The sequence below is a fragment of the Momordica charantia genome (genome assembly GCF_013281855.1).
Source record: "Momordica charantia cultivar OHB3-1 chromosome 1 unlocalized genomic scaffold, Mcharantia_2.0 BLBB01000001.1, whole genome shotgun sequence".
Lineage (NCBI taxonomy): Eukaryota > Viridiplantae > Streptophyta > Magnoliopsida > Cucurbitales > Cucurbitaceae > Momordica > Momordica charantia.
The window spans coordinates 3,657,394-3,675,376 of record NW_028275157.1 but is presented as its reverse complement, the minus strand read 5'-3'; the positions used below and the strand labels follow the sequence as shown (position 1 = coordinate 3,675,376).

The 17,983-nt window shown below is 46.5% G+C and overlaps 1 protein-coding gene across 1 annotated transcript; it reads left to right on the top strand.

Moving 5' to 3' along the window:
• Positions 1-9,382: 9,382 nt before the first annotated feature.
• LOC148213107 (uncharacterized) lies at positions 9,383-10,044 on the top strand. Its single transcript, XM_088123223.1, has 2 exons — positions 9,383-9,710; positions 9,857-10,044. Exons 1-2 carry the CDS (start codon positions 9,383-9,385, stop codon positions 10,042-10,044), a joined length of 516 nt encoding a protein of 171 aa, XP_087979349.1.
• The last annotated feature ends 7,939 nt before the right edge of the window (positions 10,045-17,983 follow it).

Genomic DNA, 17,983 nt, shown 5'->3' with positions numbered 1-17,983 from the left:
TTCTTCAATTGCTGAAACGCTTGCTCGCACTCCGCCGTCCATTCAAACGGCCCTTTCTTTCGTAAGACCTTGAAGAAAGGGAGGCACTTGTCCGTCGACCTTGAAACAAACCGGTTCAGGGCCGCAATCCTGCCATTGAGGCACTGAAGCTGTTTCAGCGTTTTAGGTGCCTCCATCTCGATCACGGCTTTAATCTTTTCGGGGTTGGCCTCGATTCCCCGGTTGTTTACCATGAAGCCAAGGAATTTTCCCGAGAAGACTCCAAAGGCACACTTAGCAGGGTTGAGCTTCATTTGATATGCCCTCAGAACCTCGAAGGCTTCGGCCAGGTCGGAGAGATGCGACTTAGACTGCTTGCTCTTGACAAGCATGTCGTCCACATACACTTCCATATTCCGGCCGATCTGCTTGGCGAACAATTTGTTCACCATTCTCTGGTAGGTCGCTCCTGCGTTCTTTAACCCGAAGGGCATGACCTTGTAGCAGTACAGACCTTGGTCTGTTATGAAAGCGGTATGACCTTCATCTGGGACATGCATCTTGATTTGGTTGTACCTAGAGTAGGCGTCCATGAAGGTGAGCAGTTCGTGCCCGGCTGTGGCGTCCACGAGCTGATCAATCCTCGGCAGTGGGAAGCAATCTTTCGGGTATGCCTTATTTAAGTTCGTAAAATCTACACACATTCTCCACTTGCCGTTAGATTTTTTAACTAATACAACATTGGAGAGCCACTCGGGATACGAAATTTCTCTTATGTATTCAGCTTTCAAAAGTTTGTTAACTTCCTCAACAATTACATCACTCCTCTCCTTGTTTATAGGTCTTCTCTTTTGTTGCACAGGTCGGAATGATGGATCTAGGCTGAGGCGATGCGTCATAATTCGCGGGTCAATGCAAGGCATGTCCTCATGGGACCACGCAAAGACGTCCGAGTTGGATCTGAGGAAGTGGATTAGCTCCTCTCTGTCGGTGGCCCCCAGCTTGGTTCCTATGCTTACCTGCTTCTCGGGACTAAGCAGAGGAACAAGCTCGAGCTCCTCAGTGGGTGCGGCAAACTCCTTCCTCGGCAGGTCGGCCTCGAACTCGAGCGTCCCATCCCTGAGAGTTTCGAGGGCGCAGACCGATGGGCCTTTGAGTGCGGCGGCATAGCACTCCCTCGAAGCGGTCTGTTCTCCTCGGACTGTGCCCACGCCATTGGGGGTGGGATACTTCAAAATTTGATGAAGTGTTGAGGGAATGGCCCGAAATGAGTGGATGATGGGTCTCCCAAAGATGGCATTATAGGCCGATCTACCGTCAACTACCACGAACTCAGCCATTTGAGTGACCCGAGTTTGGTCCTGCCCCAGCGCGACCGGTAAGTCGATGCAACCCTCTGGGATGACCGATTCTCCAGAGAACCCAACCAGCGGCGTTGGGCTTCTCTTCAATTGCGACCTCGTCCAGCCCAAGGCGAGGTAGGTCGGTAAGGACAGGATGTTAGCGGATGCGCCCCCGTCTACCAGCACTCTCCTGACCACCACATGATCAATCAAGGGAGCAATCACAAGGGCATCATTGTGGGGCAGGTGGACCTCCTCCAAGTCTGCTCCGTCGAAGGTGATTGGGCAGGTCGGCCCCTGCTCCCCGACGATGCACACCTCGCGCCTGGCTGCACGGGCTAACTCCTTTCTTTTATGTCCGGATTGACCCCCGCTTGGCCCTCCAAAAATGGTATTGATGACCGCAGGTCGGTCGGTGTGCCGGGGCGGCGTCCTTGAACGCTTTCGCTCTTCCTTTTTCTCTACTGAGCTGGTCCCGGGCTTTCCCACAAACTTCTTGAAGTAGCCGTCTTGAATTAGATCCTCAATTTGGCGCTTCAATTCCCAGCAGTCCGACGTGTTGTGGCCGTGCTCCCGATGGAAGCGGCAATACTTGTCCTTGCTGCGCCTCTCCGGGGTTCCCTGAAGTTTCTCCGGACGCTTGAGTAGTTTTTCCATTCCAGAATCCTCGATGTTCGTTAGGATCTCGGAAATTGGAATTGTGGTTGGGGTGAAGCGCTCGTAAGGTCGGCTCCTGGTAGGTCCGTTCTCCGCCCTTCGATACTCAGCTCGGCCGCTGGAAAAGGATCCCTTGTCCTTGGACTTGGGATCTGCCCTTTCATCTTTTCCACTTCTGCCCCGGCCGATCTTTCGTTCAGGTCGGCCGGTTTTGGTTCGGAGGAGCTCCTGTCCATCGATGACTTTCTTTGCCTTCTGGAGCACCTCGTCGAAGGTGGCTGGGGCCTCCTCTCAAAGTTTCACCGTGAGGGCTTCGTCGGCTAGACCGGTGAGGAAATAACACATGGCCGAGTCATCGGAGCAGTGTGCAACCTTCAACTGCTCCTCCTGGAATCTGGTGACATACTCTCGCAGCGTCTCACCCTCCTTCTGCCTGATGGTGGCGAGATGGGTCGCTGTCTTCTTGTCATAGTGTCGAGAAGAGAACTGGGCGAGGAACTCCCTTCTCAGCTGAGAGTAGGTCGAGATCGACCTGGCTGGCAGTCTCCGGTACCACAATCGCGCGCTGCCAGTAAGCGCGATCTGAAAGGCGCGGCATTTGATGGCGTCAGATGCCGCTTGGAAGTCCATGAGGCCTTCAAAGACTTCAACATAGTCCTTGGGGTCCTTCATCCCATCATAAGGCTTCACGGTAGGAGCTTTGAACTTCGGAGGGATTGGTGCTTCCAAAACGTCCGAGGTGAAAGGCAATTCTCTCAAGTCGTCATCGTTCAGTGAATCGTCTTTCTGCTCACATTTGGCCTCTAAGGCCTCCACCTGAGCATCGAGCAACCCCCCTTAGCTGGTCGAACTCCTCCCTTGTGATTATCCCTGCGGGATTTTGAGAGGATTCAGCCTGCTGGTTGGAGCTCCTGTGGGAGCGGGATGGTGACTGCCCTTTTTGGAGAGACGAGCCTCTCTTTCTGTTGAGATGCTCGCGGAGGTCTCCCCTTTGGCGAGTGTACTCCTCACTCTCGTTGTCTTCGGGACATTCTTCCTCGGCTGGGCCGAGGTGGGAACCCCTTTGCTCGCGTACGTCCATGCGCGTCGCTCGATTTTCAGATCGGGACCCTACGCCTGCAGCTAGCACCATTTCGTTATAGATTGCCTCCATGGAGCGCATTTGTGTGCGCATTGCCTCCATCTCTCTCTGGAGCGCATCAAAGTTCTCGCTTGTTGGAGCCGGGGCTGGACCCCGGGCGCCCTTCTTAGAGGTCCCACCTCGACCACGGGTGGCCTTGGACGTCCTCGGGTGTGCAGGCGGTAGGGTAGGCGCGGTGATTCGTGCCGACCTGCGGAGGGGTTCCGCTGCTAGGCCGTCGTGACCTTGCCCCTCTACCGCCGCTGCTCCGACCTCCCTCTGGTGGGCATCGCTGGCAGCTAGAGTCCTTCGATCCGTCGTATTGGTCGAATTCGCTGGTTGAACCATGTTCGCTCGCGTGTTGATTTAAAGGAATTGGGATGACTTAGATTGTCAGTCGTTTCCCACAGACGGCGCCAAATGTTTATGCAAAGATGTGCACAACAGTGTGTTCCTGGTTGTAGCTCGAACTCGGCCTCCGGACCGACCTGAACACTTGGGCGGACCTGCACAAAAAGGTGAGCACTCCGACGATCAAGTCAGTATAGGTCGGATTCCAAGTTTAGTTCGAAGCCAGAAATCATCGTACCTGATCGGGGAGTGAGGTCCCCTACTTATGGGTGGTGGTCTCGCTAATCAGCGACTGTTACATTCGGTAATCTCGGGATCGTCGGTTACATCCGGTGATCTCGGGACCGACGGTTACGCCCGATAATCATGCCGCAGACAGTTGCGCATCTCGGCCGATACCGAGCTCCCCGGTGGGTCAGACCTGGGCCAGGCTCACCTCGGCCCTCACACTTGGCATTTGTCGGCGTTGGTGGCGGCCATCTCGGCCTTTCGAGCTGGGCATGATTCATGAGTCATTTTGGAGCACCAATAGGGGTCTTCCACGTGTCCAGAGTATTCCCTTCCCCAAACAAACTACATGGATTTTGAATGTCTTCCTAATATCAAATACTATTATATGAGATTCCATCCTCATCTTAAATATGAATGAGCAAATATGTCGTTTAGGGCTGAGAAAGAAAATGTTAACATGCTTTATTGAGTTGTATAAAACCATCATATCCTTTTTTAAGCATTGGTGTAACAACTGAAACATCCACGTTTAATAAGGTTCTATCATGAAGTTGATGCAGACAAGTGTAGAGAAATATGGTCATTGAAAAAAAAAAACAAACAAAAAACAACAAAACAAACAACAAAACAAAAAACGAAAACAAAACGGAAAAAAAAAAATTTATAAGGAGGACCACATTTTCCAATGTCTGCTACTTCGAAGTCGATTAGCTAATAGTGAGCATAATCAAGTATGATGTTCTAAAATTTGGTGACTACACCCACATACTGTTCAAGCAAAGAGATAACCAAGAGGACATATAGTTGGGGCAATTTTTGATTCCTGCCTGTTAATGAGCTTATGGGGTTGTTTGACTTTTATTCAATGACATTTTTATGTTGGAGTAATTAACAACGAGCAAACCACCATAATTAATACTCCAAGAAACATGAAAAAATGTCAAGACAACGAGATAAAAATTACCATGGTTGTACATTTTCATTTGGTGGCAACACTAGAGACTCTTTTTTTCCAGTAGTCACGGAAAGTATACAGTCTAATAAAAATATAAGAAAAAACTATTGGAAATCCTTCCAGACCAACATGCGAAAGATAATCTTTATGTGACTATTTACTAATTCGTGCTTAGTTGGGACAGGAAAGTACCTTCTCAGCATTATGAGGCATACTGAAGCAATAGTCATTTTTATGTCTCGAAGGCCTCCGCTGGGGCAATATTGTATTACACATTGTTTGGGGGTAAAACTACCTGAGACACGTGGAGGACGCTTATTGGTGTTTAAGAATTAAAATTTCCCAGCTCCACCTTGAACCTGCCGAAGAGGTTAGGTTCGCCCATGGGGGAAAGGTTGTGTACATGCCGAAGTCCGATCTGAGGGAGGACCGACCTACTCGGAACCCGACAGGTCCGATATGGGAAAGAACATGTAACCGTCGGTCGTGAGTGCTGTCGGATCCCCCACCTATAAATAGGGGCCTCATTTCACGCTCAAGTATCAAATCTGACATCGAACTAAATATTGAGTCCGATCTATACTGACTTGAGCGTCGGAGAGTTTACCCTCTTGTGCAGACTCACTCTTGGGTTCAGGTCGAGCCAAGGACCGGGTTCGAGCTAGGTTTATAGAACAGCGTTGTGAATCTTTTGCATAAATATTTCGCGTCGTCTGTGGGGAAGGACGATCTAAGTCATCCCGATTTAAGAAGGCGAATAAAAATGGTTCAACCAGTAAACTCAACCAACACAGCCGATCGAAGAGCTCTAGCGGCCAATGATGGCCACCGAGGGAGGTCGGGGCAGAGGTGGTAGAGGGACAGGTTCATGAAGGCCTGGGATAGAGCCTCTCCGCAGGTCGGCACGCATCACCACACCCGTTCTGCCACCAGCACATCCAAAGCCATCCAAGGCCAATCGCGACTGAGGTGGGGCTTCGAAGAGAACCACTCGAGGACCAGCCCCAACTCCTACTAGGGAGAATTTTGACGCCCTCCAGAAAGAAATGGAGGCAATGCGCACTCAGATGTGCACCATGGAAGAAATGTACAACGAGATGGTGCAAGCTGCGGGTGCCACGTCCCGGTCTGAAAACCCGATGGCACACGATGAGGTGCGTGAGCAAAGGGGTTTGCACCTCGGACCAGTCGAGGAAGAGCAACCTGGAGGGGATGAGGACGAAAAGTATACTCATCAGAGAGGCGATCTCCGCGAGCATCTCAACAGAAAGAGAAGCTCGTCCCTCCGAAATGGACGATCTCCGTCCTGCTGGCACAAGAGCTCCAACCAGCAGGCCGAGTCTTCCTACAATCCGATAACTCCCGAGGGAGTGATTACAAGAGAGGAGTTCGACCAGCTAAAGAGCAAGTTCGATGCTCAGGTTGAAGCCTTGAAGGCAAGGTGCGAGAAAAAGCAAAGTGCGTTTGATGATGGCGACTTGGGAGAATCGCCATTTACCTCGGACATTCTGGAGGCATTGATCCCTCCGAAGTTCAAAACTCCCACCATGAAGCCTTATGATGGTCTAAGGACCCAAAAGATTATGTTGAGGTATTCGAAGGCCTCACGGATTTTCAGGCGGCAACAGATGCAATCAAGTGCCGCGCCTTCCAGATCGCGCTCACCGGCAGCGCGCGCCTGTGGTACTGAAGACTGCCGGCCAAGTCGATATCGACCTACTCCTAGTTGAGCAAAGAATTTATTAGCTAATTCTCTTCTCGGCATTACGATAGGAAGACAGCGACTCATCTCGCCACCATCAGACATAAGAAAGGTGAGACGCTGAGAGAATATGTCACAAAGTTCCAGGAAGAGCAGCTGAAGGTCGCGCACTACTCCGATGATTCGGCCATGTGCTACTTCCTCACCGTGAAGCTTGGAGAGGAGGCTCCAACAACCTTTGCCGAAGTTTTGCAAAAGGCGAAGAAAGTCATTGATGGACAAGAGCTCCTCCGAACCAAGACCGGCCGACCAGAGAAGCAGATTGACCAGAAGAAGCCAAACCAAGAGAAGAGGAAGTCTGATTTCAAATCTAGGGACAAGGGATCGTCCTCTTCCAGTAGCAGGACTGAGTATCGTAGGTCGGAGATCGGCCCCAGTCGAAGCCGACCTTACGAGCGTTATACTCCGACCACCATCCCCATCTCTGAGATACTTACAAACGTCGAGGAAAGTGGGATGGAGAAGTTTCTCAAGCGACCTGAGAAGCTCCCAGGAGACCCGGAAAAGAGCAATAAGGATAAATATTGCCCTTTTCATCTCGATCACGGCCATAATACATCAAATTGCTGGGAGTTAAAGCGCCAAATTGAAGACCTCATTCAAGATGGCTACTTCAAAAAATTTGTCGGAAAACCGAGGTCCAACTCGGTAGAGAAGAAAGAAGACAGGAAGCGTTCAAGGACGCCACCTCGTCGAGATGACCGACCTGCGATCATCAACACTATTTTCGGGGGCCCCAGCGGGGGCCAGTCTGGAAATAAAAGGAAAAACCTAGCTCGCGAGGCTAGGCGCGAGGTATGCATCATCAGGGAGCAGAAACCAACTTGCTCCATTACCTTCGGCATTGCCGATCTGTAGGGGGTACACTTGCCCCATAATGATGCACTCGTGATCGCCCCCCTCATTGATCATGTTCTGGTCAGAAGAGTGTTGGTAGATGGAGGCGCGTCTGCCAACATCTTGTCACTTCCGACATATCTGGCCTTGGGATGGACCATATCTCAGCTCAAGAAGAGTCCAACTCCCTTGGTTGGATTCTCTGGAGAATCGGTCTCTCCAGAATGGTGTATCGACTTGCCGGTTATGATTGGACAAGATGATACACAAGTAACCCAGATGGCCGAGTTCGTTGTGATCGATGGAAGGTTGGCCTACAATGCCATCTTCGGGAGACCCATCATCCATTCGTTCCGGGCTGTTCCCTCAACACTTCATCAAGTCCTGAAGTACTCAACTCCTAATGGAGTGGGCACGGTCCGATGAGAGCAGAAAACTTCAAGGGAGTGCTATGCCTCCACACTCAAAGGGTCATCAGTATGAGCTCTAAAAGGACAAGCCAACTGGGACGGGTTGCTGAAGTCTGAGGCCGACCTACCAAAAGTAGGTAAAAGGGAGTTCTCCGCACCGACTGAGGAGCTTGAGCTTGTTCCTTTGCTTAGTCCTGAAAGACAAGTAAGTATAGGAACCAAGCTGGGGGTCATTGATAGGGAGGAGCTGATCAACTTCCTCAGGTCCAACTCGGACATATTCGCGTAGTCCCATGAGGACATGCCAGACATCGACCCGAAGATTATGGTGCATCGCCTCAACATAGACCCATCTTTCCGACCCGTGAAATAGAAAAGAAGACCTGTAAATAAGGAGAGGAGAGATGTAATTGTTGAGGAAGTAAACAAACTATTAAAAGCTGAATATATAAGAGAAATTATATATCTTGAGTGGCTCTCTAATGTTGTATTAGTTAAAAAATCTAACGGGAAGTGGAGAATGTGTGTAGACTTTACAAATTTAAACAAGGCATGCCCAAAAGATTGCTTCCCACTACCGAAGATCGACCAGCTCGTGGATGCAACGGCCGGGCACGAGCTGCTCACCTTTATGGATGCCTACTCCGGATACAACCAAATCAAAATGCATGTCCCGGATCAAGATCATACCGCGTTTATAACAGATCAAGGTCTGTACTGCTACAAGGTTATGCCCTTCGGCCTAAAGAACGCAGGGGCGACCTACCAAAGAATGGTGAACAAAATGTTCGCCAAGCAGATCGGCCGGAATATGGAAGTGTATATGGACGACATGCTTGTCAAGAGCAAGCAGTCAAAGTCGCATCTTTCCAATCTGGCCGAAGCCTTTGAGTTCTGCGGAAGTATCAAATGAAGCTCAACCCAGCCAAGTGCGCCTTTGAAGTCTCCTCGGGCAAGTTCTTTGGTTTATGGTAAACAACCGAGGGATCGAAGCCAACCCAGAGAAGATAAAGGCCGTGCTCGAGATGGAAGCGCCTAAAATGTTGAAACAGCTTCAATGTCTCAATGGAAGGGTTGCAGCTCTCACACCGTCGTGTTACTTACCAACTTGCCCCTAAAGAACATCTTCCGTAAGCCAGAAACATTAGGGCGCCTGATGAAATAGGCAGTGGAGTTGAGTGAGTACGACATCCAGTTGAACCCCGAACTTCACTGAAAGGGCAAGCAGTGGCCGATTTTATCGCGGAACTCACCCTGCTGCCTCAATCGGCCGAGGCCGATCTCCCGTGGACAGTCTACGTTGACGAATCTTCCAATGAGAAAGGGTGCGGAGCAGGAATCCTCTTGCTCGCACCAGGTGGCGAGCGGTTCGAATATGCCCTGCGATTCAACTTTCGGATCTCAAACAATGAAGCCGAGTACGAGGCACTCCTGGCAGGCCTGCGCATTGCCAAAGGGCTGGGGGCCATCCACGTTAAGGTCTTTAGTGACTCCCAGTTGGTTGTAAATCAGATTAAGGAGAAGTATCAAATGAAAGACCCCCGAATGGAAAAATATCTAAGCAAAGTCAAATCACACCTCGCCCAGTTCGAGACTTGCGAGGTGAATCAAGTCCCAAGGTCAGAAAATTCCAATGTTGATGCCTTAGCCAAATTGGCATAAGCATACGAGACCGACCTTGCCAGGTCGGTCCCATTCGAGATATTGGATAATCCTTCAATCTTGGACCCAGACGTGATGGAGATTGACACTCCATCACCCTCATGGATGGATCCAATCGTGGAGTTCATCAAAGGAAATCTGCCTCAAGATCTGAAGGAGCAAAAGAAGATGGCACGGAAAGCAGCTCGGTTCATACTCCGAGATGGAGCGTTGTACCGACGTGGCTTCTCCCTGCCCCTACTTAAGTGTGTAACTTCTGAAGAAGGCCTTTACATCCTTAGGGAAGTCCATCAAGGAGTGTGTGGAAACCACTCCCGCGCCAGGTCATTGTCGGCAAAGGTGGTTCGACAAGGGTACTATTGGCCCACTGTTGAGCAGGACGCAAAGCAGTTTGTTGAAACCTGTGATAACTGCCAGCGCTTCGCAAATATCATCCATCAGCCTCCCGAGTTGTCACCCCCATCTCGGCCCCATGGCCATTCGCGCAATGGGGAGTAGATATCATAGGTCATTTTCCTCTTGGCAAAGGGCAAACCAAATTTGCTGTAGTTGCGGTGGACTACTTCACCAAGTGGGCCGAGGCTGAGGCGCTCTCTCACATCACGGAGACCAGAGTCACATCGTTCATGTGGACGAATGTTGTATGCCATTTTGGTATACCGAACGCTATCGTGACGGACAACGGAAAGCAATTCGACAATCAAAGTTCAAAGACTTCTGCAAAAAGTTGGGCATAAGCCATTTCAACTCGTCCCCTGCTCATCCGAAGGCCAACGGGCAGGTTGAAGCAATAAACAAAATTATAAAACGAGGACTTAAGCTGAGATTGGACTCCAAAAAGGGAAGATGGGCCAAAGAGCTACCCGAAGTGTTATGGTCATGTCGGACTACCCCAAGAGAGTCAACGGGCGAAACTCCATTCTCACTAGCTTTGGCTCGGAAGCTGTGGTTCCAGTTGAGATCGACATCCCAACCGACAGAATAGAGCAGTACGAACCACTTGGAAACGAGGCCAAACTGCTCCTCAACCTCGATCTACTGGAAGAAAAAAAGGGAAATGGCTCAGTTGCGCCTAGCAGAGTATCAGAACAGAATGACCAGACATTATAACACCCGAGTTCGACCTCGAAGCTTTCAAGTTGGACATTTGGTCTTAAGGAAGATTTCGAGTCATGTGGGCACTCTTGACCCAAGTTGGGAAGGACCGTTCGAGGTCAAAGGCATAGTCCGACTTGGAGCGTACATGCTGGTCGATCTAGACGGAAATGTTCTTGCACAATCATGGAATGCAGAGCATCTAAACCGCTATTACCCTTGAAATGTCAAAATGATCCTAGAACGGACTTGTAAAAATTTTAAAGGGGAGGAACTGAATTGTTAATAAACAGTTATTTAATTTCGTGACTCTGAGTTCGATCAGAAATTAAATGGGGGCCACGGACTCCCATTAGACTTACGGTTTATGAGTGTAAAAATTGATTAAATTCAATCCTCAAAACCCACGAGCCTGAGGTGCGATGTCAAAATCAATTGCGAATCAAAATTCAATCCTTTTTAAGTTAAAGGTGCGATGTGAAGAATTCAAAATTGTTTAATAATCTTTTGAACTGCCGAGTTCGAGGAGATATATTAAAGATCAGAGAGAGAAACTCTTAAATTCAAACCTCAAATGAAAGGTGCGATGTGAAAAGAATTCATCCAACACTCAATCCTTAAAACACACGAGTTAGAGGTGCGAGGTAAAATTATTCACATAGTAGTTCAGAGTTGCAAAAGCAAGTTCAAAGCTTAAGGAAAAAGTAATGAACGGAAGAGACAGAGCTAGATGTATAGAAGTAAAGGAATAAAGACTTCATTGATGAGAAGGACAGAGCCAAGGTTTATATACCTTGCAGCTCTGGCCTGTGACTTACAAAAAGTAATAAAAAATACATACAACAAAATCTACAAGGAGTTTCAGCCACTCCCGAGGTGAGATGATAGCTCGCCTTGGGAACCCAGGAGGTTGACCTCCTGAGATCCACCCTGCTGCGAAGGAACTTCTTCTTGGGTAGAGCCGACTCAGGGGCATTATCTTATTCCAGGTCGGAGTAGTCAGAGTCCAGATCTCTGACGTACTTTTCCACTATGGATGCAGAACCTGGGGTGCCATTGGGCCCAGCAGCCCATTTATAAGCATACCTCTTCTTCAGATCGTCGAGGCCGACCTGGAGGTGGGGCATGTCGGCAGCAATGCCTTTCATCAGAAACTTGAAGCCTGCATCGCTGAAGTCCTTGGCAAACCCATCAAAATCTGGGTGTTGCCTGAAGGCTGCCTCTAGAAGAGCTCCGTTGGCAAGGCATTCCTTTTCCGCCTTGAGCTAAGCAGTAAGACGCCCAATTGTAGCGTCCTTCACCTCGAGGGCCTAGAGCATGTCGTTCTTCTCCTTAAGAAGTTGAAACTTCTCCTTCTCCAGCCGTTTAGTGATGGCGTGGCAGCTCGGAGGTGGGCCTTGTGCCTCTCATCCTCCCTCTTCAGCAGCTCAGCCTTGGCTTATACCTCGACCCTTAAAATGTCCACCTCGCTCCGAGCTTTCAGCAGCTCACCCTTGAGCATAGTGGCAGCCTCTAAGGCAGCGGAGGAGTTCTCACTCTCCTTCGCTGCCAAGGCCTCCCTTCCATCCAGCTCGGCCTTGATCATGATTGCTGAATGGATGGAGGCGGTGAACGCCTGCAAAGCACTTCACAGGTCAGACCAAGCCATAAGTTGGGAAATTAAAATAGAGTTTCGGAGTGGATCTTACCTCGACAGCTTGGTCAATTGTCCGTTGCAGCACAGACCCTGGATCGCTCACAAACTTGGATGCTCCCTTGAGACAGCGATCGAAGCATGCAGCCGAGATACGAGACACCTGGTCCTTCACCCCGGTTCCATTCTGAACCGCATCTTCACGTCCGACGTCCCCTTATCTGAGCTTCAAGGTCGTCCACCAGGTCGGCGTGGCTCGTGGGCAGGGGGCCACGAGGTCCAACCTCCAAGGAGGAGGTGGCTTTCTTCTTTTTCCTTCTCCTCTTCAGGGGAGAGTCCAACCTCACCTCGCAAAGAGGCGACACATCTAGCGCCCTAGATTCGCTCATCGAGCGCTTCTCCCTAGAGCGCTCCCCAGTAGAATCCAACTCGATCACCAGAGTTGGAACTTCAGAAGATGGCCCTGCCTGGTCCTGAGCTGCAGGTTGGTCCACAGCGGGAGTTGCTGGATCAGAGCTTTGAACAGTCTTAAGGGCGTGAACACGTCCCTTAGACTTGCGCTTCACGCTGCTGGTGAATCCACACACCATGGCTGCAAGGCAAGTAAGGCAAAAGTTAGAAATGAAAGTTAAAATAAAAATAGAAGTAGGGTCGAGCTCGACTTACCAAGTTCGGAATTTGGCCTTGAAGCTTCAACAGGACGCACTAAGGGGTTGTAATCTAACAACCCAGACTCTAGGAGCAGCTTGTCAGTCACCAAGGTTCCGATCTTCCGAGCCCTAGGGAAGTGATCCTTATAGTACTTGAGGGTGTCGAAGGTGGCTTGAGTGAGCTCGGGAATTGGTTTGATTGATACTGCACAAAGCAAATGAAGGTTCGAGTTAGATGTGAGAAGCAAAGGTCAAAATTATTAAAGATACATAATAAAAGGAAAAGAAACAAGAACGACTCCATGCCTAAGTTCCCAAACATAGTGGGAACGTCAAAGAAGGTACGACCTGACTCGTCCTTTGCCAGCCATTCCCCAGTCGCAAAGAATCACTTCCCTACCCATCATTTGATGGAGGTCGGCCGCTTGACTATACCGCCTGCGCCTTTCCTTGTGCACATATAGTACCGACATGGCTTCTTAGCTATCATATTGGCTTCGAAGAATCCTAGAAGTTGCTCAACGTTCAGCAGCTCGGCCTCGTCTACATCTCGAGCTCGCAACCAGAAACGAATGGCCAGCGCAAAAACGACACCCCATTCATTGAGGGCCACTTGAGCAGGAGTCAGTTCAGTTCGGTTGAGGAACTCTTGCGCAAAAGGGTGAAGGGCAAGTCTGAGGCCGTACTCAAACATTTTTAAGTAAAGAGTGACCTACCCCTCTGGAGGATTGTCAGCTCTTTCCCCTTCCTCCAGAATCATAAGGAGAATGTCATTTGGGATTTTAAACCCCCTACGCAGGGGTCCGAGATAGTGTTCAGGCATTTTTGAAGGGTATTCCAAACCCTGGCCCGAGGTGGAAGTATCGTTGTCCTCCCCAACGTTCGAAAACCGAAAGTTCTCTATCTCCTCCAACTCGGACACTAACCTAAGAGCTAAGTCCTCCCAAGAATCACTTGGTTTGGGGGGCGAACTACTTATAGTCCGACCTGCGCTACCTAGGCTGTCGCTACTGGAAGGGGAAGATAAGAAAACCACCATATTTGAAAGCAAGAGTAAAAACAAGGAAAAGTGACTGACCTACGAAAGGGTTCTAGCTGGTTTCAGATCGAACTCCAAAAATTCAGGGAACGTAAGGTTTGACCGGAAGTCTCGAAACTATTTATAGCTCATCGGAAAAACCTCTGCACCGTACACGTGTAATGAACGAGCGGCTAGGATCATCTCGAGATCCGTAACAACGGAATACTTGAGTACTCCGACAGCCTGGCAGATCGAAACATCTTCCGCAACGGTCATATTCTCTCTACGAATTGGAAGTCGCTACGTGTCCGAAATCAAGTCGGATGAACTTCTCTGTCAGGTCGAGATCGAACCTGTCAGAGAGGGGGCCAATGTAAAACTACCTGAGACACGTGGATGACGCTTATTCGTGTTTAAGAATTAAAATTTCTCAGCTCCACCTCGAAGTTGCCGAATAGGTCCGGTTCGCCCATGGGGGAAGGCTGTGTACATGCCGAAGTCCGATCTGAGGGATGACCGACCTACTCGGAACCCGACAGGTTCGATATGGGAAAGAACATGTAACCGCCGGTCGTGAGTGCTGTCGGATCCTCCACCTATAAATAGAGAGCCTCATTTCACACTCAGGTTTTGAATCTGACCTCAAACTAAATATTGAGTCTGATCTATAATGACTTGAGCGTCGGAGAGTTTACCCTCTTGTGCAGGCTCACTCTTGGGTTCAGGTCCAGCCAAGGATCGGGTTCGGGCTAGGTTTATAGAACAGCGTTGTGCAATCATTTGCATAAACACACATGTTGGCTAGTTGATTTTACACTAAAATATCAAAAATTCAATTAAAGAAGCCTTACAAATGAGAAAGGAGCATATTTCTCATACTTGGCGAATTTTATGAAGAGATGAAAGAGACAACAACATCATTTAAGCGTGGTTCGGCTTCAAGGCATGTGTCCACTATGAAAATGTTAAAAGAATAAGTTGTTTTGTCAATTAGAGGGTAAATTATTGGTTATATCCAAATAGTAAATCGAATTCGATTTGATGAAGACAACGAAAGAGCTTTAACTGAGTGAATGAGTTTGTTAGCATATTGATTGCATTCTACGACATATTTAAACCATAAAGATTATTTGACAAGGTTTTGTGTTGCATCTATCTTGCTGAATAATAATGCCAAAGAGTTCATTTAAAGAAGCATTTCGAAAAAAATTAGGATGCAAACCTCTCAAGATTTGGTAAATCTGCAAGGAGAAATAAAAAAGAGGACAAGATCATTTAAGCCTGGTTTAGGCAATACAACCAGCTCAAGACAACACAAGAATTTTGACTGAGTGATAGGGTTTTTGTTAGCACATTATTACTTGCATTATTAACGACATTTGAATTTGGTTTTAGTTCATAAACCATTAAAAATGAGAGGGCCTTACAAATGATAAAGAGAAGAGATAAGCTAAGCAGCGGACTAGTCCACTATCACTTGAGGAGTTCATAGCGATGGAACAGCATTTCCATGGTAGAAAGGTCTTCAGTCAAATCGATTTTGATCTGATACTAATTGCAAAGAGTTCATTAATAGAAGCATTTCAAAGAGATGATGAAGCAAATTTCTAAGAATTGGGTGAATTGTATTGAGAATGAAAGATGAATAGAGATATTAATGAGATGGCAAGATCATTTAAGGGATTCAGCCTGAATTATGTCCAATGATCAAATGGAGAAAAATATTTTAGTTATAATTTAAAGGTCGTCAGAGTTAGGTGCCTAGTCAAATAAAGGGTGATTTATTGGTTGCAAAAAGGGTATAAACTATATTGACATTGCATATGAAAATAAACTTTCCCAATCGGGATTAAAGCCAAGTGATTGTTGATAGTTGCATAGTCATCGGTACGCTCATTTACTTGGGAAGTCATTACAATGATAAGTGGTTTTTATAAGAGCAAGGGCTTCCTCGTTTTGAAAGTCGTCGTATGACAAGAGAAAACTAGGAGTTAGAAATATTATATTTGAAGCTTAAGAGAAAATGGTACGCGCACCAATGCGTCGGAACAACCTATTGCAAGTTATGAGAGAAATATTGGGAAGCTATATCATCGAATCCTATGAAGGTTGTCCAAGATAATGACTTCAATTTTTATTTCTTTCATTTATGTTATTCATTCATTATATTTTTCTTCTACGTTCATATCTTCTAAATCTCTATGCTCCAGCTTTTATTGTGTCCATGTTATTTCTCCTATTTGAAGGTCGCTTTGTAAATCCCAAATTTCTTTCTTTTGATTCATTATCTCCGCTCTCTCATTTAGTCTAGCAATTTTGTCATCTAAAGCATCACCTCTTTCCTCCAAGGATTGATTTTTTTCGAAGATAGACCATACTAACTGTTGGGTGTGTTGTCCTAAATTTGTAGTTTGTATTTATGTAAAAACAAATGTGTATTCAATAAAGTTTTATTCAATAAATTTGTTGTTGAATTCATGGCATTGCTTTGTCCAAAATCCAATAAACTAAACATCCAAGGTTATTATCATGTAACCGGGACAATGTATATATTGGGAATATATTTGATATACTGGGTATATAATTGATATACCCCTGATATACTAGGTATATATTTGATATACCGCTGATATACGAGGTATATATTTGATATACACCTAATATACAAGTGGATAATATCTCGTGAATAACCTAAAGGGTCTATAGTATATAGATAAGGTTGGGTACCTTATCGTGGCAACACTATAGATACTGCACACTTTGTAAATGTTATAGACGACTCGATCCAAGTCGTTCGTGTGGAGACATGTGAGTGGGGATATCCTGTACAATAAGTTTGTATAAGATCGGAACTCGAAATAGCCAATCTTTAGATGTAATGTCGTTAACTAACAAATTGCTATTTCATAGGATGACCAAGCAACTCATTCTCAATCTTGAGTGAGTTATGGACTCCTACCTGTGAGGACTCGTCCTTTGATCTGTATGGGTGAGAGTGGCTCGGGTCGCTGACTCAACATTCCTACCATTTTGAGGACGAGACCGAGTGGGAAACTGGGAACATAACAACTTCACAAGAAGGAATGCACTCCTCCCCGACTTTAGGTGAGTAGATGAGTGTTCTCTTAATTACTGACTCCAAGACTTGAATGAGGAACCCCACCCTCTCACTGGCTCGAGAGGGACTTCTGGTTATTGGTTGGACCATAATCGGGTTGTTCATTAGAAGAGCGTGGTATTTAAGAAGTCAGATGTAACTTAGGGGTAAAACAGTAATTTGACCCAGCTTGAGTTACGGGTACTTGTGAAGGATTGACTTGCCATTAATGGTAGATATCATGGACACATGAATAATCTATAGTGAGAAGAGTTCAACTACGAGATTTTAGTGGAGTTACCCGTAGTTAACGTATGTTGACTAACGTGGTTAATGAGTTTAACCAATTAATCTTGTAATGTTAGACCTTCTGATCTATAGGTCCATTAGGTCTCATTGCTAGCTCGTAAAGGGTAATTAAGAACATAAAATCTTGGAAAGTAATTTGAATTGTTCAAAATTAATTTAATTAAAGGGAATTTGAGTTAATTGTATATGACACCATTTAAGATAATGTATGATGATACATTATAAAACTATATATTATGAGAGAAAATATGAATAGGATTCATATTAATACTATACGTTAATGTTTAATGTGAATTAGATTCATATTAAATACTATAGGTTATGAGGGAAATGTATATTTGAATATGATTCAAATATTTATTTATTTAATTAAATATGATTTAATTATTTAATTAAATATGATTTAATTATTTAATTAAATATGATTTAATTAATTAATTAAATAAGATTTAATAAAATTTATTTATTAAATAAAATAAAATAAATAAACAAATAAAAAGATATATATATATATATATATATGTTTGTTAATTATGGATATCATTCATAATTAACAAACTGACCACTTTCGTGCTGGGAAGTGGTGAGGTGGAGAGTGAGAAGTTTCTTCTCCTCTCCCTCTTCCCTCATTTCTTTATAAAACACAGGGAATTGTGGTTGTTGATCAAAAAGGAAGAACACGCTCTCTCCCACAAAAACTGATTCTCAATTCCTTTCTTTCCGTTCTTATTTCTCCAACATACGAGATACCACAATCTCGTTCTTAAGTCCTTGAGACATAGCGAGGTAACTTGGTGGTGGTGTTCAATCACGCATTCGGGAGTTTTTGTTCGTGCTATCAAGACGCTCGTGCTCGAGGAAGAGAATCCGC

Bases quoted from the DNA above. Each gene is read 5' to 3' on its own strand.
- LOC148213107 (XM_088123223.1), top strand. From the start codon at position 9,383: ATGGAGATTGACACTCCATCACCCTCATGGATGGATCCAATCGTGGAG. The intron at 9,711-9,856 runs GTGATAACTGCC...AATTTGCTGTAG, and splicing joins AAAGCAGTTTGTTGAAACCT to TTGCGGTGGACTACTTCACC.